General features: G+C 39.7%; 2 protein-coding genes across 2 annotated transcripts in view; one reads left to right on the plus strand and one right to left on the minus strand.

The window, feature by feature from the left end:
- REEP3 (receptor accessory protein 3) overlaps positions 1-3,390 on the minus strand; it is a 98,121-nt gene extending 94,731 nt beyond the window's left edge. The window contains exon 1 of the mRNA XM_087432158.1: positions 3,196-3,390. Coding sequence (XP_087288284.1) covers positions 3,196-3,227 — 32 coding nt within the window. The 5' untranslated portion in view covers positions 3,228-3,390. The remainder of the gene's footprint in view (positions 1-3,195) is intronic.
- Positions 2,921-18,964, plus strand: part of JMJD1C (jumonji domain containing 1C) — a 343,413-nt gene continuing 327,369 nt past the window's right edge. Inside the window, exon 1 of the mRNA XM_087432153.1 lies at positions 2,921-3,036. The gene's annotated coding sequence lies outside the window, so the exon portion shown is untranslated. The remainder of the gene's footprint in view (positions 3,037-18,964) is intronic.

The following is an 18,964-nucleotide window of genomic DNA, read 5'->3' on the forward strand; positions in this document are numbered from 1 at the left end:
CAGAAAAAAAAAAAAAAATTGCTAACTCATCTTTCAATCTTGCTTGTAAAGTTAAAGTCTTTAAGCTGATTTTAAACAGACTGAAAATAATGAAAAATCCTTTCATTCCATCACAGAATGCTACAGCTGTACAAAAGAGTTTGGAGATTACCAGATCCCTTTATCTCCACAGACAAAGAAACAGGTCTATAATTAGTAAGAGGCTGACTCAAGGTCATTCAGCTGTTATATTAACTATAACAAAAGCTAGTTCTAAATTCCAAGTTTCCTGATGATAGTCCAATCATATTTCTTTCTGTACCATCTATCTTATTTCCCTCCCCCATAAAAAATCTATCTATATATCTATTGTTTTAAAAAAGTGCACAATAAATGCAAGTACCACGTGTGGTGTATTTTAAACTAATTTAATCTTTACAACAGTTTTAAGGAGGTGAATATTATAACCATTTTAAGATGAGGACACTGAAGCTCAGACGGGTTTAATATGTTGCCCAGGACCATACAGCTGTTAACTGGCATCAGGTCTGATTCCAAAGCCAGTGTTCTTCCCCCAGTGGTCCACAACGTCTGGGGAGAAAGTGCTCATGCACACAGGGAGCTTGGTTATTGAGTTCCTTGAGTTCCTTGTGCATGCCACCAGAGGTTCATGTTGAGAGAACTGTCTGATCTTTCTTCAGGCTCACGACTAGCTGGCTGTTCCAGTGGTGGCTTAGAAAGAATGTAAGTAAATTCTACCTCCTGGTGTGAAAAAGGTTTCCAAGTTTGTGTAGATCCAGGGATTGTTCTTTCGTGTCCTTACAGTATGATTAAGGGAGTAGAAAACATTCAGTGCTTAGAGATAGAGTAACTGAAGAGCAAAGGGGCAAAATATAATGATGCTCAAAATATGATGCTTATATTCCCTGACAAGTGTGCTTTCTAATAAGCTAACGGTTCAATGGCTCATGAAATACATTTCCTGACACTTGATAAATACATTTCCATGACCTTTTCTCCCTCACACTTTTGCCTCACCTTTTGTAGGTTCCAGCATCACAGGCTTTAATCCCCTCTCTCCAGGTAGGGAGCCCCCTAAGAGGTCTCCCAGTCTTCAGTGTCTCTCCATGGCCAACCATCTCACATAACAAGGGAGAGGATCTTTGAAGGCAAAGCCATTGCTGCCCTGCCTCATAAAATCTATCATTACTTCCTGAAATTCCTTGGAAACAGTGCCCAGCCTACCTTTCCAGCTTTCTCTCTCCCCAGTCCCTCAAGTTCACTGTAACTAATCTGGGCTTTTCCTCCTCTGGGTTCACAGTGATCCCTTTATCAGAATCCTTTCCGTTTTCATGTTTGGCTGTCTAAATTCAGTCTGTCCCTTAAGGCCCATCTCAAATATAATCTCCCTTGCTTTTTCTGATTCTCCAACCAGACATAATCCTGTACTTGTCTAACCCCTATAGCACTGGATGTAAGGCTTACAAGACTTGACATCTAACCTGTACTGCAGATATCAGTGTATCTGAACTGTCAGTTCCATTAAGATCAACTATGTGTTACTAACCTTTGTTGTTATAGTCAGCTCCCAGAAAAGACATTCACACTCATAGTCAATAATCAAAAACAAAAATCTGATTTGAGTAATGCAAACTAAATCAAAGTGCTTCACAATTTTCCTATCAGTTAAAGAACTGGTGGAAGGAACTCAGAGAGTTAAGAAAAAAAGGGTACAGTTTCTTAATGGGGCACTTGATTTTCGAGGTACAGACACAACAGTTGATAGACATCTACTAAGTCAAGAAAGGCATGCCTGTATTATGTAAATGACAGACTCAAAGAAAGGCCCCCAAAGGCTAAAAAACAAAATGAAGACATCTGTGGTATGCTTTTATTTTTTGATGTTTAGTTTTGTACAGATGAACACAGGAAACTCTGAAGCTTTAAAACTAGAAACAGTACCGAGGAAGGACAAACTGCATTAAGACAATCAAACAACAGATTTTGCAAGCTATTGCAAATCAAGTTGAACAGGGCTAAGCAATTAATTTACTCCCAAACAAAATAAAACCAAAATTAATAGAAAATTTAGCTACTTCTCCCTGGTCAGAAACAATACCAAAAATCTGGTAATGTTATTTTTTATCACATACCTAAGCTAATCAGAGAAGCCTGCCGACTTACAAAACCATATCATAAAGGGACTGAGATAATATTACTCCTACAGAGATCATGAATAAGGAATCTGTGCTTCCCTCCCACCCCGCCCACCCCCGGGCTATAACTACGTCATAGTTGTTTACTTTGATATTTTTTTTTTGAAGAAGAGTAAAATCAGGAGGATGGGAGGAAATCAGTTTAAACTGCAGTCAAACACATATGCACCTTTACAGAGTAAACACCAAAACTCAACTAATTTTTGTCTTATGGCCCTGTAGCACTTGTTGGTAAGAGCACAATGAAATGAACCGCTCCATAATTTGAACAAAGAAAAAAAGGCACCTGCAGCTTCTCAATCACTTAGCAAATACTTCCAAGATAGGGCCAAATTCTGAGATTTGGGCGAGCAGGCGGGTGTCACCATTCAGTAATGGGGTCCTCTCTCGTTTAAGCTGTAAATCTTGGAGCAACAGGGACCCTTCCCAGGGATGAGAGCTGGGAGCGGTCTCCGGTTTTTAGGCAAATCTCTCCTCCTACCACACGTGACCGAATGGCAATCAGTGCCGACAGAGACACCGCAACGCACCAGCCGCGGGATACAAAGCCTCGGCGGCGGCGCCGCCGCCTTCTCGGGAGGATCGCGGAGCCTCCCGCGCTCAAGCGTCTGCGAGCCTGCGCAGGGCGCCGCGCGAGGCGCGCCGCTCCCGGGCCCGCAGGGCGGTGCCGCGCAGCGCAGGGAGCGGGGAGCGCGCGCCGCCTGCCCTGCGCGCCTGCCCACCCAGCGCCGCGGGAGCAGGGCCGCCGAGCCGCACGCAGCCCGGTCGCGCCGCAGCCGCCGCCGCCGCCGCCGCCGGGCCCTCGCCCGCCGCAGGGAGCCACGCAGCGACGCAGACCAGGGTGAGGAGGCCGAGGACCCCCAGCCCCCGGGCAGGCCCGAGGCCAGGCCAGCCCACCCCCGTCCAGGCCCGGGCCTTCCCTTCTCCTCCTTGTCCCTGCCCCTCCCCACACCTCCTCCGGGCCTCGCGCGGGCTTCGAGGCGCCGTGAGCGGCACTTACACCACGGCTCTGGAGATCATCCAGGACACCATCTTCCCGGGGGCTTGGACCCCACCTTGGGGGCGGGTGGCGCCGAGCGGGGCGGACCAGGCCGCCAACGGCAGGCCGCGCGCTCGCCGCTCCTCGCGTTCCCCGGGGCCGCGCTGGCGCCCTCGGGATCCAGGCCCGGTGTATGCGCGCGGCGGCCGGAGCTGCGCGGCAGTCGGTCCCCCGCCCGCCGGCCGAGCCGCCGCCGAGCCAGCCGGCCCCGCCCCTGCGCTCCGCTGATAGGCGGCGGCGGCGGCGCGTTGGCGGAGGCCAGGTCTGGGCGGCCGGGTGACCGGGCTCCCGAGCTGGGCGGGCTGGACCCTGGCCCGCGCCGGACAGCGTCGCGGCCCGGACCCCTGCGCTCTAACCTTCCTGTTTTCGTCCTTGGGACGCCCACCTGGCGTGGAGGGGAGGGAGGTGGTGGGAAGAGGCTGAGGAAGGGGATTTGGGGGTAGGGGTGGTCAACGCGTGTGTGAAAAACAAAATAGTAGCAGGAACTCTGTGTCCTATAGAATCCTCTGGACCAGGCCCTCGATTCTGAAGAGGCGAGATTTTGAAATGTTTAGCCACATACGGTGTTCTCACTGTTAGCTGAGGCCCTGCGCTCTGGGCATCCTCAAAGTACTGCATTTTAAGGGAAATGTCGGGGAGATCTTTGCACAGGCCTCAGTGTATACCAGAAGTCGCGTGGTGCGTGGTGCAATGCAGGGAGGGGCAGAGGAGGAAAGCATTGGATCTCATGTTTGCGGCAGTAGGCGTATTAATACCACTGTTCTGGGCCTCTTAGGGCACCTTTCCATCACAGCGTCTGCAAGGCCTGTTTTACAGACGCCCTTCTGAGCCTGCCAGATATTCTGAGTAAAAGCTGAGCTTTGGATTCCTGACCTGTCCTGCTGTTTACAGCTGTCTGCTTTTTGGGAGGTTGGATTACTGCTTACACCTCGCAGTTCTAGCAGATACCATAATTTCAAGAGATAGAATTTAAAAACACTGACTTGGGCGTGGCAGTACCAAATTGAGAAAATAATCTTAAAGTTTAGTCTTTTTTTTTCAGTTAAGACGATAGTAAAAGATAATTCTAGTATTCAGATGGTAGGAAGAATAAACGATGAAATGTGGTCTTGGAGAGTTTAATTAAAGCCCTAGAAAATATAATAACTTATTTTTTGAACATGCTATAATTTATTCTTTTTGTTCCTCAGTTTCCCCATAGTAAAAAGAGGCTAATAATACTGTAGCCTACCTCTTGTCTTCCAGGAGTGACATGAGGCACTGCTAAATAACACGTTTAGGAAGTTCTCGACTCGTTTGGAAGAAAATCAAGGACACATAAGATTATCCTGTGTTCTTTTAAGTTCCCAAGTTTAATAAATTTAGTAATATTTTGATTATTTAAGAAATAAGCTCAGAAGCTGCTTTCTACTTTTGTGTTAGGTTCTTTTTGCTTATTGACTCGTATTAAAAATTTATATTTTAATTTCAGAAATCTCAATGAAAATTTGCATTTGTTCAGAATCCTTTATTTTTGGCCATTATTCAGCATAATTTTGGGATCAGGTGTGCCACATAAGCACGTTTTCTGGGAAATTCTTCACCAAGAAGACTCGAACTCATTTGGATGGTATTCACATCCCTCCATGAACAGGTCCTGAAATGTATTTACAGCCTTAATTTTTACTGGCTTCCCAACCTGTAATGTACCCTTTCCCTACCTCTCTCCTGTGAACCAAGCTGTATCTTCATGCTCAGTGCCTTTGTTTGGACTTCATTTTTTCTTTAATTCTATCAGAATTTTCCCCCATTCTCTTATCAGCATTCTTGTTTTTCAATGCTCTATGCCATGAAGATGTCCTTGATTTTCCTCAGTGAGAATTATTCATAATTTTCTCCAGGCCTCCGTAATTATTTGGCTCTTTAATGCCTATGTCATTATGCTTTATATTATGGTTATGTTTTACTGATGTCTAATCTACTGGATGGTAAAATGTTTGAGGACAGGTATGGTATATTAGATATCTCTATGTTTTCCCAGTGTCTGGAATAGAGTGGTTGCCCAATAAAAATTTAAAAATGTTTGCTATGGGGGCCCGCCCGGTGGCTTATCGGTTAAGTGTGCGCGCTCCGCTACTGGCGGCCTGGGTTTCAGATCCTGGGTGCGCACCGACCCACCGCTTGTCGGGCCGTGCTGAGGCAGCGTCCCACATACAGCAACTAGCAGGATGTGCAACTATGACATTTGACCGGGCCGTGCTGAGGCAGCGTCCCACATACAGCAACTAGCAGGATGTGCAACTATGACATTTGACTATCTACTGGGGCTTTGGGGAGAAAAAGGGAAAAAATAAATAAATAAATAATGTTTGCTAGCTGTAGTCCCTCTTTTAAGTATCAACACTTGATGAAATTTCAGCGTGTATGGTAGAAGTCTCTTACAGGTGTCTTTTTTTGCCTTCTTAATGTGGGGTGCATCGTTCTGAATATTAATTATTTCACTGCATTGTAATACATTAATGCCTTCAGGGGTTGCTGAGAGGTAGGACTGCTGGCTGTTCTCTGAAATGTCCCTAGGCTGCTGTGTGTTAAATTTCATTTTGTATCCTTATATCTTCAGTATCCTCCACATTCATGTCACATTTTGCTGCTCTCAATCTGGAACAGCCCCCTTCTTCACATTTCAATATGCGATGTGTTGGAAACCACCTACTCTGTGCCACACACATGTGGTTGAGTCAACCTTTACAACGCAAAAAGCCTAGGTAGTGTTTATTCCTTTTTGATACACTGGAAACTGAGGTTTAGAGAGCTCACTGTCAATGACCACATAGCTCGTGGGTGACAGAACTGGAACTCTAATCCGTGCTTCCCAAGCATTCTTTATGTTATACTGTGATAGTCGAATTGTGTCTGAGGCAGTGAGTCCATATGGGGAGTGCCCTTTAGGGGGAAGCTTGGAGGCGTTTTTTTTGGTTATTGGAATGATTGGGGTTAACCACTAGCATTTGATGGGTGGAGGTCAGGGATGCTATACTTTTTGCAGTGGGTGGGCTATCCTGAGCAAAGAATGTCCCCATGTCCTGCATGATTTGGGAATAACCTGCCTGACATTTGTGTAATATTTGTAAGTATCCGAACCTAGAACCTCCATTTTACATATAAACTCATGGTTTTAACTGAGACTGAATTTTCCAGTGTCCATTTCCACATGCAACAGTTGTGTGAAATTAAGATTTGTTTTGTTCAAAACTTGACCAAGATTTGTTTTCAGTTTTGGAAAATTACATCACAGCTTTGAGTTCGTAGCTGTCATGTTCAGCTACTAATTACTTTTGTATGTCTTCTAGTTCACTTATGTTTCAGGATTAACATGTTGAAATACATATTATCTTATTATAAATTATTTCATTTTCCTTTTCCATTTATATTTTATTTAGGGTTTATGGATTTCTTTGAAGTTCCCTGTAGGAAAATTGTTCTTAATTTCATTTCAGGATGATAAAGCACAAGTTGGAAAATATTTTATGGAAAGGGGACACCAAGTCTGATATGGTTGAGAATTATTGGTCTAAACTAAGAGTAACTTCCTCTGAGGAGGAGCGTGTCATGGAAAGTGCCCAGATTTTAGTAGTGTTTCTAATCTCTGTGTATTAGGCTGTGCCTTGGATAGTTGAGATCTACTAGTAGGTGGCCTTTAGATAAGTGCTTTATGGTGTAAGGCAAGGCTCTAGAGACAATGGGAGAAAGGGAAATACATTACCTGTTGCCTGGAAGCTTTTAAAGTGTGGTTTCATTTGGTGTACTTGAGATCATTTCTTGTATAGAAGATAGAAAATTATTTCTTTAAATACTAAACTTTATTATTTTTATTATTTTACATATATCACTAGTATTCATTTGTCGTGCTATGGAGTGCTTCCTTCATTGTGTTCTGCAAAGGCACTTTTCTTTGGGTATTTAACCATGGTGGGAGGCAGCATATTTAGGGCAAAGGATGTTCTATCAGGAGACATGTTTCTACTACTGGTAATGTGATGTTGTGCAAATTAATCTATGTTTCCTGTTAAATGGGGATGATAATGTTCTGATGATCAAATGCAAGAGGTTTAAAACCTAAGGGTAATTAGACTCTATTAAAAGAATTGCTTTCTCTTCTACATCTTCAATTAGTGTTCCTAGAAGTTATGTGGAATGTGCATCTTCTGCATGTTAAGGAAGTTCGTTTATTAGGGGAAAAAAAAAGAGTAGGAAAGTACCTAGGAGAGCAGGTAGAATTCTAGAGAGCAAAATTACAGGGTAGAGATAGAGTATCTAATCTATGTAATTATTAATGAGTATGCTAATAAGACTAAACACTAGGTCACCTTCCCATTTCTACTGGAGGAGTATTTTCAAGTGCTTGAAAATATTTTTATTTGGAGAAAGGTTAAAATTACTAAGTGAGTTTACCTTTAATAGTTGTTTAGAAAATAGTGTGAGGGAGAGGATCTTAAAGAGAATGACTTAAAAGATGAAACTTGTTCTTTTTCCATCTGCTGCCAGATGAATATTTCTTCTGTCTTAGCCAGTCTGCTTTATGGTATTATGGTTACAACAGAGATCAAATTTGGCATCTGCCAAATTCAATGCCAAATTCATTGAAATTGAATTATAAAGAAATAATATTGAAAATACAATAATCAGATTGTGATAGAGTAGAAAGATTAGATCTGAATTAAGTAATTGACTATCGGCATTGATAGATAAAGTTACTATCTAACAATCAATGAAGAGAACAAAATACACCTGTGATGGCTGGATCTAGGGAACATGCTAGTTCCTTACTAGGGATCTAGTAAGGAATTGACTTTACCTGAGGTTCTTAAACATTTGAGGTAGTAGCTTTACTTACAACAATTAAGGATTTAGACAGAAGAGGTTTTTTTTTTCCCTTAAAGGTAAAAAAATGGTTTTGTGTTTGACCATGTTAAATGGCAGAGAAACATCTAGTTCAAGACATATTTGAGGTACTTTCACTATTCATTTAAAATAGAAGAGATTAGGGGCCGGCCTGGCCCGGTGGCGCAAGCGGTTAAGTGTGCGCGCTCAGCTGCGGCGGCCTGGGGTTTGCTGGTTCGGATCCCAGGCGCACGCCCCGGGCACGCACTGACGCACTGCTTGGCAAGCCATGCTGTGGCAGCGTCCCATATAAAGTGGAGGAAGATGGGCATGGATGTTAGCCCAGGTCCAGTCTTCCTCAGCAAAAAAAGAGGATTGGCAGATGTTAGCACAGGGCTGATCTCACAAAATAAATAAATAAATAGAACAAAATAAAATAAAATAAAATAGAAGAGAGTAAATCATAGTTCCCAGTTTTAAAATCAAGGTACATCTGTGTTCACGTGCATACAGGGGTTATGCTATCATTGGCAGAAAACTGAAATATTTGATAATTCCATCACGTCTAGTAAGCAGGTCTTTAAAAAATTTTTATTGATGTTTTTGAGTTTGGTAATTGAAAGCACATGGAATAAAATTCAAAAGGGTAAACAATGAAAAGTTAGTTTTCTTTTATCACTTGTCAGCAACTATCCAGTTCCCTTCAGAGGCAATCTCTGTTGCCAGTTTTTTTTGCCAGAGTAAAGTCTAGAAACAGATTCAATTATATATAGGTATTTAGTCTAAGATAAAGGTGGAATTTTACATCAGTTGGAACATGATGGATTTATTTAGTAAATGATTTTGTGACAGCCAGCTAATTAATAAAAACTGAAGAAAATGTAATTCCTGATGGATAAGAAATGTAAATGTAAAAACTAAAAGTACTGTAAAAGTACAAAAAGAAAATGTACGTGAAGGTAATCTAATCTTGATCATGGAAAGGCCTTTCAAAGCATGCCATAAAATCAGAAACCTAAAAGGCAAATTTCATAGACTTGATTACATAAGAATATAAAATTCCTATGACTCCAAAAGCAATATAAATAAGATTTCAAGAAAAATGACAAACTGGGAAAAATATTTGTAAAACCAGACAAAGGATTAATAATCTTAATATAGAAAGCACTCATAAAAGCCATTAATTAAAAAAATATCTCAAAACTCAGAATCTCTGGTTTCTTGTCTGGCATGTAAGAAGGAGCTTAGGAGTTGCCACTCTACCCTAACAACAAGTAAAAAGCTGAACAAATTAAAAAAATCAACTCTTCTTAGATCCTTCAGAGAAGTGAGGTCATAGGTACTGTCCGAAAACTGCTATACCCCAAATTGGAGAGACAGACAGGCGGATACAGAGAATCACAACTTGGTAGAGCTGGGCCGGCCCCGTGGCTTAGCGGTTAAGTGCGCGTGCTCCGCTGCTGGCGGACCGGGTTTGGATCCTGGGTGCGCACCGACGCACCACTTCTCCGGCCATACTGAGGCCGCGTCCGACATACAGCAACTAGAAGGATGTGCAGCTATGACATACAACTATCTGCTGGGGCTTTGGGGGAAAAATAAATAAATAAAATAAAAAACAAAAAAACAACTTAGTAGAGCAGAAACCTCTGCAGGAAGCAGTGCCAGGGTAGGAAAACCTGAACTGTAATTGATGAATCTGGAGGCTCAGTGTGGACAACTCTTGAGAGTTAAAAAAAGGCAAGAGACTCACAGGGTGGCCCCCACTCTTTTGTGAGTTTTACCTTCAGGAGCTCCACCAGGTCCTCACAATTAATATTGGGGAAAAATCCCCTGATGCTTCCAGCAGTGGGAGGGGAATGGAACCATTTTGAAATAAACGAGAGCATTCTGCTCTTCTCAAGGAGGTGGTCCCTCAGGAGAAACTGTTTTACCCGAGCCTGACCTAACTGGAGGAAAGGCAATACCTAATTTGAGCCCCTCTAGCCATTCATGTAGGGGAAGGGAAATATATAACTCCAGCCCCCTCCAGCTATCCTGTCCCATGTAAGAGGAGTGGGGAGGTGGGGACTGAGAATCATTGGTGAGGTTCATAGTCCAGAGGTATAAGCTTATTGGGAGACTGAGATCTAATCATAGGACTATAGAACATTCCCCCCCGTTACCATACCGTGGCATTACTAAAGACCTGTTTATCACAGTTCCTTTTATCCAGTGCATCATGTTTGCCTTTTAACAAAGACTGCAAATCATACTAAAAGGCAGAAAATACAGTTTGAAGAGAATGAGCAATCATCAGAAGCAGAGTGAGATGTAGAAGGAATGTTGGAATTATTAGACCAGGAATTAAAAAAAAAACAACTATGATTAATATGCTAAGAGTTTTAATGGAAAAAGTAGACAACATGCAAGAATAGATGGATAGTGTAAGCAGAGAGGTAGAAATTATAGGAAAGAATATAAAAGAAATGTTAGAGATAAAAAATATTGTAACAGAAATGAAGAATACCTTTGATGGGCTCGTTACTGGACTAGACATGGCTGAGGAAAGAATCTGTGAGCTTAAGGATATGACGATAGAAAATTCCCAAACTGAAAAGCAAGGATAAAAAAAATTGAAAAAAAACAGAATATACTATCCAAAAACTGTGGGACAACTACAAAAGGTGTAACATACATGTATGTGAATACCAGAAGGAGAAGAAAGGAGGAGAAGCAATATTTGAGGCAGTAATGACTGAGAATATCCCCCCAAATTAATGTCAGACATGCAAAACCACAGATCCAGGAAGCTTAGACAACACCAAGCAGGATAAATGACAAAAAAAATACACTGATGTGTAATGTATTCAAACTTCAGAAAATCAATGATAAAGAAATCTTGCAAGAAGCTGGAGGAAAAGAACACCTTACTTATAGAGGAGGATGAGGATTACATTCACCTTTTCTTCAGAAACCATGCAAGCAAGAAGAGTAGAGTAAAATATTTAAAGTATTGACAGAAAAAATCTCACCAACCTAGAATTCTTTACCCTGGGAAATTATCTTTCAAAAGTGAAGGAGAAATAAAGACTTTCTCAGACAAACAAAAATTGAGGGAATTTGTTGCCAGTAGACCTATCTTGCATGAAATGTTAAAAGAAGTACTTTAGAATGAAGGAAAATGATACGCATCAGGAACTGATCTACATAAAGAAAGGAAGAGCATTGGAGAAGAAATGAGTGAAGGTAAAATAAAAGCTTTTATTTTTCTTATTCTTAATTGATCTAACAAATGACGGTTCAAAACGATAGTAGCAGTGTATTTGATTTTGTGTGTCTGTGTGTATGCTGACATATAAGTAAAATGACTGAAAGTGATGATACAAGGAATGGGAGGGAGAAATTAGGAATATTTTGCTATTATAAGGTGTTTGTACTACCTGTGAAGCCGTATAGTGTTATTTGAAAGTGGACTTGGATTACTTGTAAATGTATATTTCAAACTCTAGGGCAAACATTAAAAAAAAAGTAAAAAAGAAAAAAGTATAATTGATATGTTAAGAGAGGAGAGAAAATGGAAACATAAAATTTTCACTTAAAAAAAATGGCAGAGAAAGTGTGCAAGACGAAAACAGGAACAAAGAACAAGGACAACAAGTAGACAACAGTAACAAATACAGTAGATGTTAATCCAGCTATATCAGTAATCACCTCAATAGTCTAAATACATCAATTAAAAGACAGATTTTCAAGGTGGATGAAAAAACAAGACCCCACTATATGTTGTCTATAAGAAACTCACTTTGAAAACACATATAGATTCAAAGTAAAGGGATAGAGGAAGATACTATGCTAACACTAATCAAAAGAAAGCGGGAATAGCTATATTAATTTTAGGCAGACTTGAGAGCAAGGAAAGTCATCGGGGATAGAGAAAGGCATTACCTTTGATAAAAGGGTCAATATTCCAAGAAGACATAACAGTCCTTAATGTGTATGCATCTAACAACAGTGTTGAATTACTTGAGGCAAAAGCTGATAGAACTGCTTGGAAATAGATAAATCCACTATTGTTGAAGACTTGAATAGTCCTCTATCAGAATTGGACAGGTCCAGCAAGCAGAAAATCAGTAAGGCCATAGTTGAACTCAACAGCACTATCAATCAACTGGATAAAATTAACATCTATGGACTACTTTATCCAATAGCAGCAGATTACATGCTTCTCAAGCTCACGTGGACCATTCGCCAAGATACACTTCATTCTGGGTCATAACACACCCCTTAACAAATTTAAAAGAACAAAAATCATACAATATCTGCTTTGAGACCACAATAGAATCAAACTAGAAATCAATAACAGAAAGATAGTTGGAAAATCCTCAAATACTTGATGATTAAGGAGCATACTTCTAAAAATCACATGGTTCAAAGAAGAAATCTCAAGAGAAATTGAAAAGTATATTGAACTAAATTAAAATGAAAATACAACTTATTAACATTTGTGGGATGTAACAAAAAACAAATAAAAAAAATTTATAGCATTGAATGCATTTATTAGAAAAGAAGAAAGATTTAAAATTAGTCTTTTAAGCTCCCATCTTTGGAAATTAGAAAAAGAACAAATTACATCTGAAGTAAGCAAAAGAAAAGAAATAATAAAAATTAGAGCAGAAATCAATTAAATTGAAAATAAGAAATCAATAGAGAAGATCACTAAACCCAAATCTGGTTCTTTGAAAAGATCAATAAACTCAGTAAGTCTCTAGATAGATTAAGAAAAAAAGAGAGAAGACACAAATTACTAATATCAGATGTGAAAGAAAGGACGTCACTGCAGATTCCATGGATATTAAAAGCATGATAAAGGAATGTCATGAAAAATCCTATGTCCACAAATTTGATAACTTAGATGAAATGGATCGATTCCTTGCAAGTCACAATCTGCCAAAACTCACACAAGAAGAAATAGACAATTTGAATAGCCCTATATCTAGTCAAGAAATTGAATCAATATTTAATAATTTTCCAAAACAGAAAGCACCAGGCCCAGATGGGTTCACTGGTGAATTCTACCAAACATTTAAGGAAGAAATTATACACATCTCTATAATCTCTTCCAGAAGATAGAAGCAGAGAGAGTACTTCCTAACTCATTCTATGAAATCAGCCTTACCCTAATACCAAAACCAAAGACATTGCAAGAAAAGAAGACTATAGACCAATATCTCTTATGAACATAGATGAAAAAACCTCAACAAAATATTAGCCAGTTGAATCCAACAATGTATAAAAAGAATTAAACACCACAACAAAGGGGGATTTATGCCAGGTATTCAAGGCTGGTTCAGCATTTGAAAATCAATTAATGTAATCCCTCACATCACAGGCTGAAGAAGAAAAATCCTGTGATCATATCATTAGATGCAGAAAAAGCATTTAAAAAAATCCAACACCCAGTCATGATTAAAAAAACTCTCGGTAAACTAGGAACAGTGGGGGAACTTCCTCAACTTGATAAAGAACATCTACAAAAACCTCCAGCTATCATTATACTTAATGGTGAGAAACTAGAAGCTTTCCCACTAAGATCAGGAATAAGGCAAGGATATCCCCTCTCACTATTGCTTTTCACCATCATACTAGAAGTCCTGGCTAATGCAATAAGATAAGAAAAGGGAAAATATTATACTGATTGGGATGGAATAAAACTGTCTCTTTTTGCAGATGACATGATCGTCTATGTAGAACATCCAAAAGAATTGACAAAAAATTCCTGGATTATAAGTGATTATAGCAAGGTTGCAGGACACAAGGTTAATATACAGAACTTAATTGCTTTCCTAGATACCATTAGTGAACAAGTAGAATTTGAAATTAAAAGCACAATACTGTTTACTTTAGTGCCCCCCAAAATGAAATACTTAGGTATTATAAACCTAAAAAAATATATTTAAAATCTGCTACAACTACAACTACTATAACTACAACTACAAAACTCCGATGAACAAAATCAAAGAACTAAATAAATGGAGAGATGTTCCATGCTCATGGTTAGGAAGACTCAGTAATGTCATGATGTCAGTTCTTCCCAGCTTGATCTATAGATTCAATGGTATCACGATCAAAATCTCAACAAGTTATTGTGGATATTGACAGAGTGTTTCTGAAGTTTACATGCTAAGGCAAAAGATCCAGAATAGCCAACTCACTAGTGAAGGAGAAGAACAAAGGCAGACAACTGACACTACCTGACTTCAAGACTTACTGTAGAGCTACGTTACTAAAGACAGTGTGGTATTGGCAAAAGAAGAGATAAATATATCAGTGGAATAGAATAGAGAGCCCAGAAAAAGATCCCTATAAATCTAGTCAACTGACCTTGACACAAAGGAGCAAAGACAACACTTAGGAGCAAAGTTAGTCTTGTAAGCAAATAGTGCTGGTACAACTGAACATCCACATGAAAAGAAATGAAACTAGACATAGATCTTCTGCCCTTCACAAAAATTAGCTAAAAATACACCGTAGACCTAAATGTAAAATGCAAAACTCTAAAACTCCTGGAAGATAGCATAGGAGAAAACCTAGGTGACCTTGGGTATGGCGATGACTGTTTTAGGTACAACACCAAGGGCATTATCCATGAAATAAATAATTGATAAGGTGGATTTCATTAAATGTAAAAACTTTTCCTCTGTGAAAGACAATTTCAAGAGAATGAGAAGATACGCCACAGACGGGGAGAAAATATTTGCAAAAGACCAATCTGATAAAAGGCTGTTGTCCTAAATATACAAAAGAACTCTTAAAACTCAACAATACGAAAACAAAAACTGATTAAAAAATCAGCAAAAGTCCTAAACAGACACCTTGCCAAAGAAGATATACAGATGGCAAGTAAGCAGATGAAAAGATGTTCAACATCACATGTCATTAGTGAATTGCAAATTAAAACAACAAGATACTACTACATACTTAGTAGAACATCCAAAATCCAAAACATTAGCAACACCAAATGCTGCCAAGGATGTGGAGCAACAGGAGCTTTCCTTCATTGCTAGTGGGAATGTAGAATGGTACAGCCACTTTGGGAGAAAGTTTGGCAGTTTCTTACAAAACTAAACATACTCTTACCATATGATCCAGCAGATCCGGCAGTCACACTCCTTGGTATTTACCCAAAGGAGTTGAAAACTTACGTCCATACAAAAACCTGCACGTGGATGCTTATAGCAGCTTTATTCATAGTTGCACACACTTGGAAACAAGCAAGATGTCCTTCAGTAGATGAATGGATGAATAAGCTGCAGTATACCCAAGCAATGGAATATTGGGCCAAAAAGAAGTGACATGGTGTTATGAGAGGTTCGGGGATTCGATCGGAGACGTAAAAGACACTTTCCACTCCAAACAAATGGACTGAAGGTATATTTTATTATATAGAGGATAGTAAAGGTGACAGTCTGCAAACAGATCCAAATAGGTCAAATATTAAGAGGGAAAAAACATCAGCCCGACTGGAAAGGGAAAATACCCACATCGGCTGAAGAGAAATGACACAAATCAACCAGAAAGAGAAACACCAGGTTAACCGAAAAGAGAACACATCAAATCAATTACTTCATATCAAATCAATTACTTCACATCAAATCAGTTACTCACAACATCCACGCCCCACTGCCGGGAGAGCTCTGTCAATCGACGCGGCTGGGCAAGGATCACACGTCCTGGGCAAGGTGTCCCTTCCACAGGTGGAACTCTCTCTAGGTGGAACTCTCTCTAGGGCTCAGTTTCCAGCAGTTTTTATACCATACGTAATTTTCAGAGTAAGCAACTACAGAGTTTGCAGAGCAAGCATTTAGTGTTCCCATGCACAAAATGGTTATCAGTGGCGTACGTGCACTGAGCCCCCTGGCTAACGTCCCAGCCCAGTAGTTGCACACGTGCATTGTTCTCTTTGGTTATCGTCTTAGCCCGGCACAGATGGCCAGTCCATTCCGGGCCACGACGCTCCAAGAGCCTTGAAATGTTACCACTTGCAACTCTCTCCATGGGAGAAAGGCCAGTTCCTGGGAAAAGGCCAGTTCCCACCACACAGAAAGCAGCTTTGTATTTCTTTTTGTGCTGGTGGCTGTAGGTCAATGGAGCGGCCAAACATGGCTGTACTCATGTCAAGACACATGGAAGAAACTTGAATGCATATTACTAGGTGAAAGAAGCCAATCTGAAAAGGCTACATACTGAATGATTCCAACTATATGACATTCTGGAAAAGGCAAAACTATGTAAACAGTAGAAAGATTGGTGGTTGCCAAGGGTTAGGGATGAGGGAAGAGATGAATAGGCAGAGCATAGAGGACTTGTAGGCAGTGAAACTATTCTGTAAGTTACTGTACTGGTATAAACATGTCATTATACATTTGTCCAAACCCATAGAATGTACAATACCAAGATTGAACCGTAATGTAATCTGTGGACTTTGAGTGATGATGATATGTTAGTGTGGGTTCATCAGTTATAACAGATGTACCACTCTGGTGGGGGATGTTAATAGTGGGGGAGGTTTGTATGTGTGTGAGGACAGAAGGTATATGGGAACTCTCTGTCCTTTTCCCTCAGTTTTTCTGTGAACCTAAGACTACTCTGAAAAACAAAATTTATTGATGAAAAAAATAAATCTCAGAAGAAAAAGTGTACAAAGAATATCAACAGGCAATTTACAAAAGCAGTACAAATGGCCAGAATGCTCTGTAATCCTAACTAATCTAGAGATATACATGGTCCAAGTTCAGAACTGGGTCTTGGTCAAGAAGCATAGTTCAACACCAAAAGTGATTAAAAAGGAATTCCATTTGTCCTCAAAGAGCATTAAAGGGAACATTTGTCCTCAAAGAGCATTAAAGGGAATTTAATTCATAACCAGATGAATAATTCTTGAAAGGTTTTATCTCCTCTCCATTTCTCTTACTGCCCTGGAGCTTCTCACAGGTTGAACTCTATAAAGCTTTTTCCTCAAATCCCAGCTAAGAAGGTCACTTCCCCCGTATTTCTCCCTGTTTGCTTTCGTCAGTTGATCAACTTAGTATCAGCAAGCCCTTCCTTTTTAGGAAGGGAAAAAGAATAAGTGGAGGGAGGAGGGTTGTGGACATTCACATGTTAATGAATTTTTCCATGTCACACGAAGAAAATATTTTAGGTTTCACTGGTTATTAAGGATATCCAGATAAAATTTTTCTTTCTTACTGCCAAATTAGCAAGTTTAAATAGAGGTTGTTGCTTAGTGTTGGTGAGGGTTTGTGGTACTCCCAAGTCCCTATTGAAATTTTCAGGGGAGAAATTGTATACATTTTTTTACTTTTTAGATGCCAGGCCTTTGATTTTGAGTCCCACTTCTAAAAATTTATTCCAGGCCTTTTGGTTCAGTCTGTGTGTGTGTGTGTGGGCCCATCAAGTATGTGTTTAAAAGCTCTATTTTCATCCTCTTTTTGTTACATTCTCAAAAGTGACTCCATACCATATATCTCAAAATTGTTTGTACACTTTGTATTCAAATCACCTGTGATGAGAACAGATTCTCATTTCCTACTCCAGAACAATAAATTAGAATCTCTGGGCAGGGCCCAGGAATCTTTTTTAACAAGCTAACCATGATTAGATATATAATTGACTATATGGTTAAATAATCAGAGCCGTTATTTCAGACTCTAAAGTTTGTGAACTTCTGTTCTGATCAAGCTCCAATCCCATCCAGCTCTAACCTTGGAAGGACTTGACCAGAATAATTGTCCATCCCTAATTCTTTGAATTTCCATTCTCCTTACCGTGAAATCTTTCGAATCATTTGCCACCCTCCTTTTTTAAATTAATATTTTATTCCTGGTTCTAAGAAAACATGCACCCCTTGCTAAAAATCACTCAAGGAAGCTCTTAATATTTCTTTCATGTCTTTTTTCAAACACTCTGTGCTCTTCCTAGACACTCAGTGCTCTTTCTTCCTTCTCTCTACCCTGTCCCAAACTTTTCTCCTTTAGTTCATACTGTTTTTGAGATTTATCCTGTTATTTGTGACTGTAGTTCATTGATTTCCATTGCTATGTAATATTCCATTATATATATATAACAATTTATTTTTCATTCTATTTAAGGATATTTTGGATGTTTGAAATTTTTTTTTCTCCAGATGCATATGTGAAGGTTTATCTAAGGTATGTGATATGTAAAGCATCATGTTTAAAAAAGTGTAGACATTTTTATGATTGTCTTCCTTCCTACTATATTTTAAGCTATTTGAAAGCAAGGATTGTGTCTTATATATCCATCATGCATTGCCAACTTTACATATAGTAGATAATAAACATGTGTTTTGTTGCATTGAGTTTTGTTCTTTACTGTTCATATAATACCCTCTTGAAAACTTAGTTTTCTACAAGCCTCAAATCTCACAAGAGAGAATTATTGACAAGCCAATACTTAGCCATATTGTAATACATGAAAATTGCATAAAAATCATCTCAACAACTTGATCAAAATAAATATGAATTAGGATAATAAACATTGAGAAGTCTTAGTTCTTATTTGATAATTTCAAATTGATATATCCTTGAAGTCTTTTTAAATATTATCACTTTAGTTTCTCTTTCTGCAGATGGAAATAATAACCTCTAGTTAGTTGTGTAATATTTAGTGTTTATAAGAAGCTTTTATGGGCCGGCCCCGTGGCTTAGTGGTTAAGTGCGCACGCTCCACTACTGGTGGCCCGGGGTTCGATCTGCTTCTCCGGCCATGCTGGGGCCGCGTCCCACATGCAGCGTCTGGAAGGATGTGCCACTATGACCTACGGCTATCTGCTGGGGCTTTGGGGGGAAATAAATAAATAAAATTAAAA

Source organism: Ceratotherium simum, chromosome 6 (genome assembly GCF_057802395.1).
Source record: "Ceratotherium simum simum isolate JZ-2026a chromosome 6, ASM5780239v1, whole genome shotgun sequence".
NCBI lineage: Eukaryota > Metazoa > Chordata > Mammalia > Perissodactyla > Rhinocerotidae > Ceratotherium > Ceratotherium simum.